General features: G+C 35.6%; 1 protein-coding gene across 1 annotated transcript; it reads left to right on the top strand.

The window, feature by feature from the left end:
* Nucleotides 1-3,997: 3,997 nt before the first annotated feature.
* Nucleotides 3,998-7,461, top strand: LOC149005462 (uncharacterized). The gene is made up of 8 exons (XM_089135912.1): nucleotides 3,998-4,512; nucleotides 5,331-5,445; nucleotides 5,578-5,650; nucleotides 6,212-6,270; nucleotides 6,466-6,708; nucleotides 6,919-7,014; nucleotides 7,178-7,330; nucleotides 7,441-7,461. Exons 1-8 carry the CDS (start codon nucleotides 3,998-4,000, stop codon nucleotides 7,459-7,461), a joined length of 1,275 nt encoding a protein of 424 aa, XP_088992038.1.
* Nucleotides 7,462-17,077: the final 9,616 nt, after the last annotated feature.

The following is a 17,077-nucleotide window of genomic DNA, read 5'->3' as shown; positions in this document are numbered from 1 at the left end:
TTTTTTTCCAGTCTACTGTGATGATTGGTTCCACCATCATAGTAACTTGTTTAAAGAAAAAGTTTTAAAAAAAACTTCAAACAATCCAATCGAACAATTCCTGTACGGCCACCTTCCTTTCTTTTTTTTCCCAGACTGGCATGGTCATGATGCCGATCACCACTGCCCCTTTTGTTCTTTCTTTTACTTCAAAAAAAAAAAAAAAGAGGAACAACACCGTCTTCACACACCCTCGAAAACTCAAAATGCCCTTTTTTCGTTCAATCTGAACAATCACAAGGAAAAAAAAGATTAAAAAAACTTCACAATCGTTATATTAGATAATCGTACCTTTGATCAATCTATCAAAAGCTTCCTCATTCGTGCATCGATTCTCTATTTCCTAGATCTTCACGCACCTCCGGAGACGATCCACTAAACTTCATTCCGATACCACTTGTTGGGAATACGGGCACACAACCACAAACAAAGAAGAAACACAAACAAAACACACAAGAGGAATTTAACGTGGTTCAGGAAAATTCTACCTATGTCTACCAGAGAGAAAATAAGTTTCACTATTTCAGAAAACTTCACACGTACAAAGTGCTATCATTTGCTTGTCTTGTTACCTAGGCTATTGCACATAGACTATTTATAGGGAAACCTAAAACTAGGGGTGTAAACAGACCGGATTCGGATCAGATAATGGTAATACCATATCCGCATCCTATTCTGTTCGGACGGATTCGGATAATATCCTATCTGTTTTAGGACAGATTCTATCGGATTCGGATGATAATCGAATAGTTATTTTCTTAAGTAGATTCTTCTAAATGAACATGAATACAGATTAAATACAAGTTTTCGACTATTTGTTTAAATCTTTACCCTTTTATTTGTGAATGCTAGGTTTGAAATTTAAGAATTTAGCAACTTTGGTAGCTATTTTAGTAGAAAATCTAGAATTATAGTCACATATCACAGGTAAATTTTTTATAAATATAAGAAAATAAATTTAAATAAGTAAATCAGATAATTTTATCGGATAATAATAAGTAAGAAAGAGGTATACCATATCCGCATCCTATTAATAATCGAACAATTCAGATACCCCCTAAACGGATGCAGATGCGAATTCGGAAGCGGATTTCGGTTATCCATTTACACCCTTACCTAAAACCCTAATCCCATTATAATTATAGTTTTAACCCAGTACTAGTAATTGACCCAAACCCTGTTTCAATTACAAATACAATCAAAATTACAATTAAATGGACCCACAAAATACAAGACACCTATACCCAACCCTCATGCATCCATTGATGCTTTACACATTGAGTCAAACAAGAGGAACTGTCGGAGGCCAACCATGCACCACACATACTGCAGCATTTGCTGCCTTGTTCCAAATGTTGCAAACCAAGCCCTCCTTGGGAGTTAGGTTTATATATGGCCATCCAAAACACCGTATAAGAACCCTTCCATAAAAACTTCAACAAAACAGCCTTGAGGTTGTTAACAACTAGCGAAGGCTATTACATTCAACCAAAGGAAATAATTCCCATAAGAACTGACTAAATGAGAATTAGCCTACCCCAGCAGGAAAGAGTTTACTGCCACATTGAGATCTGCCTTCCCACCTTATTAGTAAGCTACCCAAAGTCATAGCTAGCAAACCACTTCAAAGAGAGAGGGACTATGATCACAGGGAGAGTACCTTGTGGGAAGCCCAACTCTCTCCAGAAATAATTCTACATGTCCTCCCATGTGTTCACAAAGTAAATATGGGATCTGTCCTTAGTAATGACCAACTTTGAAATATTAGAAAATCCCGCTAGCAAGCAATGAAGAGCATGTCTGTTGTAATGAGTACAGGGGTATTTTAGTCTTTCCATAGGTTTTGGGATTGGCTTTGTCTTATTGATTTGTTTAAGGGGTATGATAGTCCTTTTACAATCTCTATTTGTATACAGGAATTGGGGGTTAGGGTTTATGTGATTCATTCGATCAAACACACACTCTCTCTCCTCTCGTTCTTCTTTCTCTCCTCTCCTCTCTGGTTTCGGTTTTTTGGTTACTTGAAGAACCGAATGGTTGCTGGCTCATGTGCTTGAAGCTGCTGGATACAAGACTGATAAAGTGTGATTGTTGAAGCTTGCTTGCTTCTGAAGGCTTGAGAGAATCCCTAGTGTTTAGTGGTTCGGTTGCCTTGAAGAAAAGGATTAGAACTCTGCTGAAACAGGTGCCTTCGTTCTTGTTTAGTTAATCCTTTTCTTGTCTCATGCTTGGGATCTTGTTGGGTAGATTTCATAGTGCTGTAACCACCTTCTTTGATATTCTTCGATTGCATAAGCTTGGTGAGAGCATATCTCATCCTTGGATGTAGGTCGAAAGACCGAACCAAGTAAAAATCATGTGTTGTGTGTTTGAATGCTTCCTCTCTACTGTTCTATGGTATTTATCCGCTGCGTAATGGTTAGAATTCCTAACACTTCTTGGCATCAGAGCTCGGTTCTGTCACTGGCTGCAACTGTTAACCATTGATTATTATTGAATACTCTGTTCTTACTTCTTTCCATTAATTCTTTCATCATATATGCTTAACAAGTTCTGCTGATACACTTCTCACATTCGTTTTCAATTTTCTGGTAACCCTGATCTCAGACTGAAACCCTAGTCTAGGGTTTTGCTAAATTGATTTAGGGCTTTTCATGTAATTGATTGTATGATGTGATTTGTATATAAAATCCCTAATTCTTGATCTGATTGCAATTATTTTGGCTCTTTAACCTTGTACATAGGTTCGGCCATTAGGGTTGCTTGTATATAATTTGGGGCTTTTATGGAATGCAGGCTGATTGTATGAAATTGATTATAATTTCATGTTTATAATCTGATGTTAATAAAATCTTGATTCTCAGATTGTTAATTGCATATAAGTTTGAATTTCTGATTTGTATTGTCACTTACTGTTAGCATCATTCTTTATTATTATTAAAATATAATATTCATATATAGTCTTAAAGATTATGTTATCTTGTTTCTTGTCTCAAATTTGATATTGGTTTACTATATATTTCAGAAATTGTTTTAGTTAAGTTCTGAATTTATTTAGTAGATAATATCAATTGTGTTATTGGTTTACTTAATTAGATATAATCTGATTGTATATTCCTTTATTCTTTTATCATGGCCCCAACCCGGTATGAGTTGGTGAAATTTGATGGTAAGGGAGATTATATGGTATGGAAAAATATGATGCATGCTATTCTTGTACAAAACAAATGCCATAAGGCTTTAAGGACTGATAAAGAGATCTTCCTTGACCATGACTGATGAAGAAAAGGAAGATATGCAAGATATGTGCTATAACACTATCATTTTGCACTTGAGTAACACCGTGATGAGAAGGGTAAGAGAGTGTAAGACGGCTGCCCAGGTTTGGCTTAAACTTGAACAATTATATATGGCTGCTTCTATTCCTAGTGTTATATTATTGAAAGAACAATTATTTAGTTTCAAGATGGATGTTTCTAAGTCTTTAACTGATAATGTAGAAGACTTTTATAAATTGTCATGTGATTTGGCTGATTTGGATGAAGAGTTATCTGATAATACCCTTGCTATCCTATTGTTGAAATCTTTGCCTAATTCTCATGTCAAAAATGCTATTAAATATGGTAGACAATCTATAACCCTTGATGATGTGATGGAAGCATTGAAAATTAGGGATATATAATTGAAATGTGAGAAGAAGGGAAAGCATGCTAGTGAGGGTTTGTATGTTAACTCTAATAGTAGAGGCATGAATGAAACTAAGAAGAAGTTCAATAATAGTAATAAGAAAAAGAAGAAGTTTGTTGTAAAGAATGATAATGTTAGTGTAAATCAGAATTTTAATGGAAAGTCTAATAATAACAAGAGGGTTTCTTATTATTGTAAGAAAGAGGGACACATAAGAAAGTATTGTAGAGAGAGACTTCAAAAGTTGCAAAGTGAGAATGGAAATGAGAGAATGGAGGCTACACATGTAGCTGATGTTACTAGTGATGCACTAGTGGTTTCATCTTGTAGTGATCATGATGCCTGGATCTTAGGTTCAGGTTGTACCTTTCATATGACTCCTAGAAGGGAATGGTTTATCACTTTTGAGATTATTAGAGGTGGTAAAGTATTAATGGGTAATGATCATGCTTGTGATGTTATGGGGATTGGATCAATAAGACTTAAATTGAATGATGGGACTATTAGAGACTTAAAGGAGGTGAGACATGTACCTGGACTTAGGAGAAACATGTTGTCCCTGAGTCAACTTGATACTAGAGGTTTTCATTATACCTCTAGGGATGGTTCTCTTAGGGTTATGAGGGGTAGTAGTGTAATTCTAACTGCTAATTTGAAGAATGGTTTATACTTCTTAAATGGAAGTGTGGTTTTAGGGGCTGCATCAGTCTCTAATGGGGTTCTTAGTGAGGTGGAGTTATGGCATAGGAGATTGGGTCATATAAGTAGTAAGGGGCTTGGACACTTGTATAAAAGTGGCCAGATAAGTTTTAAGAAATTTAGCCCTTTGACTTTTTGTGATGTGTGTGCCATGGGTAAGCTCCATAAGACTAAATTCCCCCATTCTTCATATAAGACCTCTCATGTGCTTGAATATATACATTCTGATTTGTGGGGAAGTCCTAATGTACCTTTATCTCTTTCTGGTGCCCAATATTTCTTGTCTATTATTGATGATTACTCTAGAAAGACATGGTTGTATTTTCTTAGGGATAATTCAGCTGTCTTTGATAAGTTCCTAGAGTGGAAAGTATTGGTTGAAAATCAAACCGAAAAGAAAATCAAGAAACTTAGAACTGATAATGGTCTTGAATTTGTGAATGAAAAGTTTCTGATTTTTTGTAAGGAACATGGTATTACTAAACATAGAACATGCACCTATACTCCTCAGCAAAATGGAGTGACTAAGAGGATGAATAGGACAATAATGGATAGGGTTAGATGCATGTTGATTGAATCTGGCCTAAGAAATTCTGGGCTGAAGCTGCTAGTACAACTTGTTATGTCATTAACAAATTTCCTTGTTCCTCTGTTGATTTTGAAACACCTGATTTTAGGTGGAGTAAAGTGCATACTGATTACAATTTATTGAGACCCTTTGGTTGTGTTTGTTTTGTTCATCAAAACAAGGGTAAACTTGAGCCTAGGGGTAGGAAGTGTATCTTCCTAGGGTGTCCTTTAGGTGTTAAAGGATATAGGCTTTGGTGTTTACAAGATAAGAAAATTATAATTAGTAGAGATGTTAAATTCAATGAACTTGAATTTCTGAAAATTGATTCATCTAGTGTTAGACCTAACTCCAATGATCTAGACAAGGCTATATTTGAGGTGGAGTTAGAGGATAAGTCTAAAACTGTGGTTGATGAATCTAATCCTAAGCTTGAGGATGATGATCTAGAAGTTGGTAATGATTCTTTTGATATTCTTTGATAAGGCTTTGGGTTACAGATAAAAATATAAAGTAAGGTTAAATTCATGAACTTGAATTTCGAAATTGATTCATCTGTGTTAGACCTACTCCTGATCTGACAGGCTATTTTGGGTGGGTTGGGTGTCTCGTGGTATGAATCTAATCCTAAGCTTGAGGATGATGATCTAGAAGTTGGTAATGATTCTTTTGATATTAAAGAAGAGCTTAAAGATGAGGATCCTTTAGATGATTATTTATTGGCTAGAGATAGGTCTAAAAGAGAGATAAAGAGACCTTCTAGATATGCTAATATGTGTGAATCTAATGGTGGTCCAAATCTGATTTCTAATGCTTTAAATGTAGCTGACCAGCTTGAGGGATGTGAGCCTAGAACCTATAAAGAGTCTCTTGGATGTGGGGATAGCAAGCTTTGGCTTGTTGCCATGAAAGATGAGATGGAATCTTTAATGAAAAATTAGACTTGGACTCTTGTAGATAGACCCAAAGGAAAGAAACTAATTGGTTGTAAGTGGGTTTATAAATTTAAGGCTGGTATTCCTGGTGTTGAACAACCTAGGTATAAGGCAAGACTAGTAGCTAAGGGGTATTCCCAAGTTGAGGGAATTGATTATAATGAAGTGTTTTCACCTGTTGTGAAACATACTTCTATTAGAGTGCTTCTTTCCCTGGTTGCTCTCTTTGATCTTGAACTTGAACAATTAGATGCGAAAACTGCATTCTTGAATGGTAAGTTAGATGAGCATATCTATATGGTTCAGCCTGAGGGCTTTGTTGTGAAGGGAAGTGAGACAAAGGTCTGTTTATTGTTAAGGTCGTTGTATGGCTTGAAACAATCTCCTAGGCAATGGTATAAAAGGTTTGATGAATTCATGCTTAAGAATGGTTACAAGAGAAGCTCCTATGATAGTTGTATTTATTATTGTGAGTTTAGCACTAATTCTTTCATTTATCTTTTACTTTATGTTGATGACATGCTTATTGCATCAAAGGATAAATCTCATATTTGTAAGCCTAAGTCTATGTTGAAATCTGAGTTTGAAATGAAAGATTTAGGGGTTGTTAAAAGGATGCTTGGCATTGATATTCATAGAGATAGGCCTAATGGTGTTTTGACCTTGTCTCAGGTTGGATATATTCATAAACTTGTTAACAAGTTTGGACATGATAATATTAGAACTGTTAATACTCCTCTTAGTGCTCATTTCAAGCTTAGAATGGATTCTATTGCTGCTGTAACTGATAAACCATATCAAGAATGTGTTGGTAGTCTCATGTATTCTATGGTTTGTTGTAGGCCTGATGTTGCTTATGCAGTTGGTCTTGTTTGTAGATACATGAGTAGGCCATGTGATTCACATTGGGATGCAGTTATGTGGTTATTGAGATATCTGAAAAATTCTGCATCTTATAAAATTGTTCATGATAACTCTTGTGTTGATAAGTTAGACATTGTTGGATATTGTGACTCAGATTTTGCCTCTGATTTGGATAAGAGAAGGTCCATTACTGGATACTTGTTTACTCTTGGTGGGAATCTAGTGAGTTGGAAGTCCACACTCCAACATGTTGTGGCATTTTCAAACCACTGAGGCTGAGTACATTGCCTTGTCTGAGGCTGTGAAGGAATGCATGTGGCTTAAGGGGCTTCTAGGGGAGCTTGGTTTTCATGACTTGCATTCTCTTGTTTATTGTGATTCCCAGAGTGCTTTGTGTTTTGCTAGGAACAGTGTGTTTCATGAAAGAACAAAGCATGTTGATGTTAAATTGCATTTCATTAGAGATATAATTGCTAAGGGTTTAATTGATATATGTAAGATAGATACTTCCATTAACCTTGCAGATATTATGGCTAAGGTTGTACCTGTTAATAAGTTTAAGTCTGCCTTAAACTCATTGAAATTATTATCTCTATAATTTGCTTTACATTGTTTTATATTTTGTTTGATGGGTTGTGTTTCTCTCAGGTTTATGCATCGGCAAAATAACTAAGTCAAGGTGGAGAATGTTGTAATGAGTACATGGGTATTTTAGTCTTTCCATAGGTTTTGGGATTGGCTTTGTCTTATTGATTTGTTTAAGGGGTATGATAGTCCTTTTACAATCTCTATTTGTATACAAGAATTGGGGGTTAGGGTTTATGTGATTCATTCGATCAAACACACTCTCCCTCCTCTCGTTCTTCTTTCTCTCCTCTCCTCTCTGGTTTCGGTTTTCTAGTTACTTGAAGAACCGAATGGTTGCTGGCTCATGTGCTTGAAGCTGCTGGATACAAGACTGATAAAGTGTGATTGTTGAACCTTGCTTGCTTCTGAAGGCTTGAGAGAATCCCTGGTGTTTAGTGGTTCGGTTGCCTTGAAGAAAAGGATTGGAACTCTGCTGAAACAGGTGCCTTCGTTCTTGTTTAGTTAATCCTTTTCTTGTCTTATGCTTGGGATCTTGTTGGGTAGATTTCATAGTGCTGTAACCACCTTCTTTGATATTCTTCGATTGCATAAGCTTGGTGAGAGCATATCTCATCCTTGGATGTAGGTCGAAAGACCGAACCAAGTAAAAATCCTGTGTTGTGTGTTTGAATGTTTCCTCTCTATTGTTCTATGGTATTTATCCGTTGCGTAATGGTTAGAATTCCTAACAATGTCCACTATTTTCAGGAGCTTCTCCGGAAACAAAGAGGTCGTAGGCAAAGCAAATAGACCACAATTTCCAATCCACTATTGTGGTCATGATGATCAAAACTCGCTTGTGGAATTTGCATGGGCAAGGGAATCCAAGAACACCTGGATAGTATTTCCTTTAGGTATGTTTGTTTGAAAGAATTTGAAGTGGGGTGGAAAAAGGGTTGAAGAAAGTCAATTTTTCCACAAAAGTTCGAAGTGTGGTTTGTTAGAGCGTGCATCCTTTGTAGCGATAGTAGCTACCGCGCCATCTAGAAGCCTAGCAAGGAGAGTCTGCAACATGAAAACTTTAAAATCCAGCCTTAGGATATGCATTGTATTCAAGTTTGAAGTTAAACCTTAGTAAACCAAACCCAGACCCAAACCCTAAACAAGTTGTCGTTTTGCTCTTCTCGGTCGCCATTCCTATTTTACATATGATGCTTATTGTTTAAAGATACCGGTGACTTCATGATTATCCCATTGAGGAAACAGTGAGATTTCAGTCGCAGAGAAGTTCTATTTTGAAAAGCTTCCACAATTGTAATTTTGAAAAGCTTCCATCAATTTGATTTGATGAATCTTAAAGAAAATGAAAGAAAAGGGGAAAAATAAGTTATACATAGGATGTGAATCCATTAGAATGATTAATAAGTTCTATAGAGTTTGCCAAATCCAAAACCAAATCTATAAATAAATTTAAATTTTCAATGCATTTGGTTGGTTAGATGAATCCAACGAGGTGCATCTTCAGATAAGGCCTTTAATCCCATGTGTGTTAGAGCTAGAAGTAAATCAAACTCATCAAAATCTCACCAGCAGAAGAAGCGTGGAGACATTCCTCACCAAATCAATGTCAATTCTGTGGGAAGAGATCTAAATTGGTCAAGTGGGGAGAGGAAAGGAGAGAAGATGAAGTGTAACAAAGAACATCAGCTTTGTTTAAGGTTTGGGTCAATCCGGTTTGAGTCAGTTGGGTTTGGTTTATTAGGTTTAACTTCAAACTTGAAAATGATGCTTATTATATGGCTGGCACAGTTTCCTCGTTCTGCTGCAGGATGGCCCTAGACATAGCAGCTGCAGAGGATGTGAATCATTGGTTCAATGGAGGTGCATGGGAATGTCAATAAATTAGCTTCTTTAAATTTAAGGATTACTAACATAGCACCACACTCTTCCCACCCTATCTCTTTTATAAGTTTCATATATTTAGTAAAACTTTGTGCAAAAGTGAGGATATAATAACATGAGACCCAAAAAAACAACTTTTTCACAAAATCATTTCCTTTCCTTTTCTATTTCCCTACCCTTTTTATGTGGCAAACAAACGATGCCTTAAGAAGCATACATTAGCCCTAAATATTTGTCTATTATGATTTAAGTCTTGCTCCCACATGTACTTGATTCTATGGTTATGGAGCATAGATTTAAGCACACAGTGGAGGTCTCCGGGTAGATATACATAAGAGTATGGGCGAAGGATGACCAGGTTACTCGGTTGGTAAGACCAATACCCCTTAGTAAATAGGTCATGATTTGATTTTGCCTATGATGATACTAACCGGTCCTAATTATATATATATATAAAGTCCCCCCCCCCCCCCCCCCCAAAAAAAAAAAAAGCTAAAACACAAAAAATGGGCCAGTTAAGAGTAACAACACTTTCCAAGCATTTGTTTTGAGAGGTACATACAAAAAATAGTTCCGCATTGTTTGTATGACATTATTAACAGCTGCACATTGTTGGTGTGACATTATTCATATAAACTTCTTAAACCTTATCTCCATATGACAGGAAAAAGTGAAAAACCATGAACTACATAACACAAATCAACTCTCTCTTTAATTGCTCTCCTTTCGGGTCCAAATTTAGATCCATGTTTACAAGGACGAGATATTTATTTTGAAAGATAAAATTTACAAATACAAGATTAAGGCATTGGAGAAAACCAATATTTATACTAAGATGGTGATAAGCATGCATTTCTCATTATTTATTTGATTTAATTTCTCATACTTAGTTAATTAAAAGAGAACTAATTGAGTATTTTTATGCATTTTTCAGGAATAAGGTAATTTTGGTTATTAAGGATAATATGGAGCAAAGTTGGCAAATATATTAGATATTGGTGGATTTTAAATCATGAGATTTAATATTTCTTGCAAAACAATCATGAATGCCAAGATCTAACTTATATAAAGAAAGGAGAGCATGAATCTTAGCAAAATTGGAAACAGGTGGAGGTCCAAGGAACAAAATTGGAAATAAGATCTGAAAATCATGTAAACAAACTCACATTGAGTATTTTTGGCATATATCTCTTGTATGAACTTGGATTGTAGTGATTCAAGATTCTATGGAAAGAAAACGAAAATATTGACAACTGTTTAGTTTTGAGTGTTTTCAGAATCTAAACGCATAAAGGTCAAATTGATGGGTAAAGATGACAAATTCATTATGTGCGAGATACATGAAAAAGAAACCAGCCACAGAGAAGGGGAAAAGACGACGAACACGGATCTTGACTCTTATCTCTCTTATTGCCCAAGAAGAAGACCACATCTCTCTCTCTCTCTCTCTCTCTCTCTCTCTCTCTCTCTCTCTCTATATATATATATATATATATATATATATATATATATATATATATATATATATATATATATATATATATATACATCTTTTTTTATTTGATGAAATTTGTTATTTTAAAATGAAATCAATGAAATGAAGAGTTCTAGATCTTTTACCTTAGTGATGTTTTGCAATAGATCTAGACATTGGAGATGCCTCTTTGCATTCATTTTCCTTTCTTTTAGCTTGTGAACTCTATAGGTTATTTCCACGCTTCCAAATCAGCGAACCACAGTGATGGAGGTTTAGGATTAGCTTGGAGAATTCGTAGAGAATATTCTAAATCATGTGCCTCTCTATTTGGTTTTCCATCCCTCTATTTTAATGTTTTCCCTCAACCCTAATTCCTTAATTAGGGTTTTCCGTAGACTCATCATAGGGAGGGAATATTAGAGTCTTGTTTAGACTCAATTAAATAAAGGAATAATCATCTTAGACTACATAACCATCTTGCCGCCACCTATGGCACAAATTGTAGTGGAACCCACCCACTATTATTAACATCTCCCACTCGCCACAAGGTGGCGGAGTTATCCAAATGCTATATCAACTCTAATCCTTCAAGTACATGTGATTTCCACAACTCTCCCTCTTGATCCTTCTCTCTCAATTTCTGCAAAACCTCTTGATCTTTCTATCTCTCGATTTCCTCAATAGTCCACAATCACGTATCTCAAATCGCGAAACAGAACCCACGTTTAAATAAACTGATAATTCACAATGTAAATCATGATTTCCACAAATTCTATCTTGTTCTTGAAACTAAGATAGCCTCAAAATTCAATCAAAAGACCTATGCCTTCCTTATTTTACAAAACAGAATTTGTTTAAGATTTGGGTCAATCCGGTTTGAGTCAGTTGGGTTTGGTTTATTAGGTTTAACTTCAAGCTTGAAAATGATGCTTATTCTATGGTTGGCACTGTTTCCTCGTTTTGCTGCAGGATGGCCCTAGACATAGCAGCTGCAGAGGATGTGAATCATTGGTTCAATGGAGGTGGGAACGTCAATAAATAAGCTTCTTTAAATTTAAGGATTACTCACATGGCACCACACTTTTCCCACCCTATCTCTTTTAAAAGTTTCATATATTTAGTAAAACTTTGTGAAAAAGAATATAATAAAGTGAGACCCATAAGAACAACTTTTTTACAAAATCATTTTATTTCTTTTTCTATTCCCCTACCCTTTTTATGTGGCAAACAAACGATGCCTTAAGAAGCATACATTAGCCCTAAATATTTGTATATTATGATTTAAGTCTTGCTCCCACATGTACTTGATTCTATGGATATGGAGCATAGATTTAAGCACACAGTGGACATAGCACATGTCGTCTCCGTGTAGATATACATAAAAGCATGGGCGAAGGATGACCAGGTTACTCGGTTGGTAAGACCGATACCCCTTAGTAAATAGGTCATGATTCGATTTTACCCCCCCCCCCCCCCCCCCCCCAAAGAAAAAAGAAAAAGCTAAAACACAAAAAATGGGCCAGTAAGAGTAACAACACTTTCCATGCATTTGTTTTGAGATGTAAATACAAAAAACAGTTCTGCATTGTTTGTATGACATTATTAACAGCTACACATTGTTGGTGTGACATTATTCATATAAACTTCTTAAACCTTACCTCCATATGACAAGGAAAAAGTGAAAAACCATGAACTACATAACACGAATCAACTCTCCCTTTAATTGCTTTCCTTTCGGGTCCAAATTTAGATCCATGTTTTCAAGGACGAGATATTTATTTTGAAAGATAAAATTTACAAATACAAGATTAAGGCATTGGAGAAAACCAATATTTATACTAAGATGGTGATAAACATGCATTTCTCATTATTTATTTGATTTAATTTCTCATACTTAGTTAATTAAGAGAGCTAATTGAGTATTTTTGTGCATTTTTTAGGAATAAGGTGATTTTGGTTATTAGAGATAATGTGGAGCAAAGTTGGCAAATATATTAGATATTGGTAAATTTTAAATCATGAGATTCAATATTGCTCGCAAAACAATCATGAATAGATCTAATTTATGTAAAGAAAGGAGAGCATGAATTTTAGCAAAATTGGAAACAGGTGGAGGTCCAAAGAACATAATTGGAAATAAGATCTGAAAATCGTGTAAACAAACTCACCTTGAGTATTTTGGGCATATCTCTCTCGTATGAACTCGGATTTCAGGGATTCAAGATTCTATAGAAAGAAAACGAAAATATCAACAACTTTTTAGTTTTGAGTTTTTCTAGAATCCAAACGCATAAAGGTTAAATAGGAACACGGATCTTGGCTCTCATCTCTCTCATTGCTCAAGAAAAAGACCACATCTCTCTCTCTCTCTCTCTCTCTCTCTCTCTCTCTCTCTCTCTCTCTCTCTCTCTCTCTCTCTCTCTCTCTCTCTATATATATATATATATATATATATATATATATATATATATATATATATACTAGTAAAAACGCACGTGCAAATGCACATGATTTATGATGTTTCAATGTAAAATTGAATATAATTTTTTTCTAATATTTACTTACATTTTAGAAAACAAATTTATTAATCTACCTAGTGTATATTTTTATACGTAATGTAGTATATTGAAATTTTGGATCACCTAATTTAGTAAGTTCATGTGGGAATGCAATGATTGGACCATATATTTATCCTTGTTGGAATGATGAAAATAAGAAATCTAGCTTAAAAACAAAATAAGGATAGATGAAATTTTATAGAATGTCAATGATTTGACATAAGAAAGTATTAATGGTGTTTGAATACGGAGTAAACTGAATTTTAAGCTTCCACAAAAACTTATTGACCTAGGAATCAAATGTTTTGTAGGTTAGGTAAAGATGGAGCATCAAGAATTCAAGTGTGTTACTTTCTTTTGACAAGTGACAATTGTGAGATTCTATGTTTTTTTCCTTCATAAAATGTAATGGGATATGTAAAAGCTTATTTCAAATTTCATTTTTGTTATTGCCAGAAAATTTACTTTTTGTTCAATTCTCTTTGAAGACCACACGAATTGAAACATGCATATTGTGAAATCCAGCCCAAACCTAGCTAGGACACGCTATCTGTTTTGGGTGAAGAAAAGTTAGTTTGATGTCACACCTTGAAGTTGGACCTTGATTTCAGTATTCTATCTCCTTCTTCTCTCGTTTCTTCTTCTTACTGTTCTAACTTGATCTTTTGATTATGGAGAAGGTGTTACACTACTGCAACTACCTATTCTCTAATCTCCTTATGTGTTAGAGTGAACCCCAATCACTCTATGCATTCCTTGAAACCACATGGTGAGTTTTCCATGAAAACCATGTTGTTTCCAGAAACTCATGTTCCCAAATTAAAGTACTGATTCTTTTGACCATGAATGATATCCATTTTATGCTAGATAGTCTTGGTATGTTTGTGTGAGGTTCCCTTTCGAATTTTGGATCAATCGGACTTCAAATGAAGAAGTTATGACCAAAACAATGCATTATGGCCTTGCTGTCTCTATTGGTCGACTGGTTGGTCGATTGGGGCCAGTAGACCAACCAATCGACCAACCAGATTTGAAATTCGAGAAAACCTTCTGTTTTGGGTTTCTAGCTTTCTATTTAATTAAACCTTGAGCCTTTTTGTCTCCTCTGCCTCCTAAGCTCTCTGGAAAGTGTGGAGACTCCATTCCAAGCCTCTCTTTGCATCCTTGGTGATAATCTTGCAAGAACTCAAGCAATCCTTCTTCTTGTTGCATCTAAGGTTGGTTATTTCTCTCATCTTCTTTTTCATCTTGGATTTCCTTTTCTTATTGTTTGGGATTATGAAGTGGATGTTGCATTCTTGCAACCATCCCTCCTAAAATCTCCTTGTGATCTTTGTTTTATGATTTCATATTGATCTTCGCCATGATCATTGTGGAATCATCATGAAACAATGTCTAATCTTAACTCAATTCTTTGATTTGATTCTTATCATCTTTAGATCTGTTTTCTTGATTGATTAGTGTATGATCTCGGTGTATTCTTTACTAGAATGAGTATTCCTTCATCTCTAGTTTTCCTTTCATGATCATACTACGATTTCATCGAAAACCCTAATTGTTACTTTTATAGAAAGTTTTGTTTCCAAATTTAGTACCTATGTATGTTGATCATTGTTAGTGTTTAGTCTTGCTCTTTAGTGTTAGAATACTGTCATTGAGGTCTCCTCCAAGTTTGGCGATGTTTTGGATCATGTAAATCAAGTTTCGGATCAAAAACATCAATTTTGTACCTTATTGACTCTGTTGGTCGACTGGGTCAAGAGACCAACCAATCGACCAAGGCTGACAGTAACTCCAATTTTGCTCCGTTTCGACTCCTGTCTCTTGGATTTACTTCTTATGACCTATACATGTTTTGTCAAGCTTGTCTAGGTGGTTTTGGTATTGATCTCAGATCTCTATTGAAGACTATAAGTTCGGATTTCGAGGTGAGTATTCCAACTCACAATATGCCTATTTCCATGTCTTATTGTATTGTGACATGAATGCATGACCTAGCTACTGATGTTTTATTTTCTTTACATCATGATACATCGGTAACTACAATAGCGTATTCATATTGTTATTTACATATTGGAATTGATGATATAGTATTGTGAATGTGATTTGGACTATGATATGAATATGAGTAGGAATGTGATTTATATGGAATCATGATGTGATTGAATATGTATGATTTGGGATTGAGGAATATCCTTTTGACATTTCTGTCCTTGGACATCGAAGGGAATAGTATGGGATGTTCTCCAAAGATGCCCATCGACGCTTTCCCGAATTATTGATTGTCATACCTAGGGCTGTGAAACTCAGCCCAAACCTAGCCGGGGCACCCTATTTGTTTTGGGTGAAGAAAGACTTGTTTAATGTTAGACCTTGATGTTGGACCTTGATTTCAGTGTTACTATCTTTGAAAGCCTTAGGAAGTCATGTCAAACCTTTCCCTTTGGGTAGATCCATGTTCTGAAGTGGATGAAGAGGTCTCTATAGACCCTCTCTGTAGAAGACATGGTGTTTGACCCAAAACCCATGGATATGGTTGATGGTGCTCCATACTTGGATACACATATAGCCCTCCAAAACCCTATCTAAAGTTTCTGTCCAGGCTTGGTGCTTTGTCGACTGGCCTAGTCGACTAGTCAGTCGACCAGCAACTTAATAAATTCGAAATTTTCAAAATTCTTGATTATTTTAACCCTACTTATTGGGACCTCTAGAATAGAACCCTATTCTAATCATTGGGACTCCAAAGAACGAGGAGTGACCTTCCCAAAGCCATTTCTTGAAGTTGGTGAAGGATCTTGGTCTCAATCATTACCTTACATCTCCATTGCTTCCTCAAGGTATGATTTCTCTCCCTCATCCTCTATTCTACTCATTCCTCTACTCTTTCTTGCTATTGAGACCATGGCTAAAGTGCTACAACCTTGCAAACACTTGGTCATGTGTTTCCCCTTTCATTTCCATTGATTTCTTTCCATTCTTGATATGCTATGCTTCCATTTCAATGACTAGCATTGCATTTCCATGATTCCTTTTATTTCAACTTGTTCTTTGATCTAAACTGATGTGTAGATGTATGCTAGGTCAGACTTACTATTGGTTTATGATTCTAGTATAGTTCTTATCACTTCCGTAATTGATTCCCCATCATTCCTTGCCATTTCAATAAATTCCATTTAAATTCTTGATGTTTAGCATATAAAACATAGGGTTTCAATTTGAGTATTCTTAATTGGACCATTGGATCATGATAATATTCATTGTATAGTGTTCTTATACTGCTATAATCAATCCCTCCAAGTTTTGGATCGATCTGAGCCCCGGAAGATAAGTTTTGGGTCATTTTCTCTATTCAGCCCGTTACTGTTCATCTTGGTCGATTGAGTCAGTTGACTAGTCAGTCAACCAGATGAGGACAGCAACTCTATACTTGCTCGACTTGCTCCGTTTGATCTCCAATTTGATTGTTTTCTTCTCTAATGTTGCACATATGTTGTCTAGGGTTCAAGTACTAAGTTGGGGACTATTCTAAGTGATCTTTGGGATTAGTTTCGACTCGATTAAGGTAAGGACGGTTATTACCATAATTACATGGATTATGGGAATATTACTTTTATGATTGGAAACTTAGTATATTCACCTTCTTTATCGTATTTCTTACAATATATGACTGCTGTAAGTACTTCAAGTACAGTAGTGCTATGTTTTCTTTGGTTGCCAACCCCGGTTCCAAGGCTTTGCCTTGACTAATCCAGTGTTCGACCCGGGTCGCACACCTGGC

Source organism: Hakea prostrata, chromosome 9 (genome assembly GCF_041222555.1).
Source record: "Hakea prostrata isolate BN-2017 chromosome 9, UWA_Hpros_2, whole genome shotgun sequence".
In the NCBI taxonomy this organism is placed as follows: Eukaryota; Viridiplantae; Streptophyta; class Magnoliopsida; order Proteales; family Proteaceae; genus Hakea; species Hakea prostrata.
Note: the sequence above shows the minus strand (reverse complement) of the source record. Positions and strands in the feature narration are given on the sequence as shown.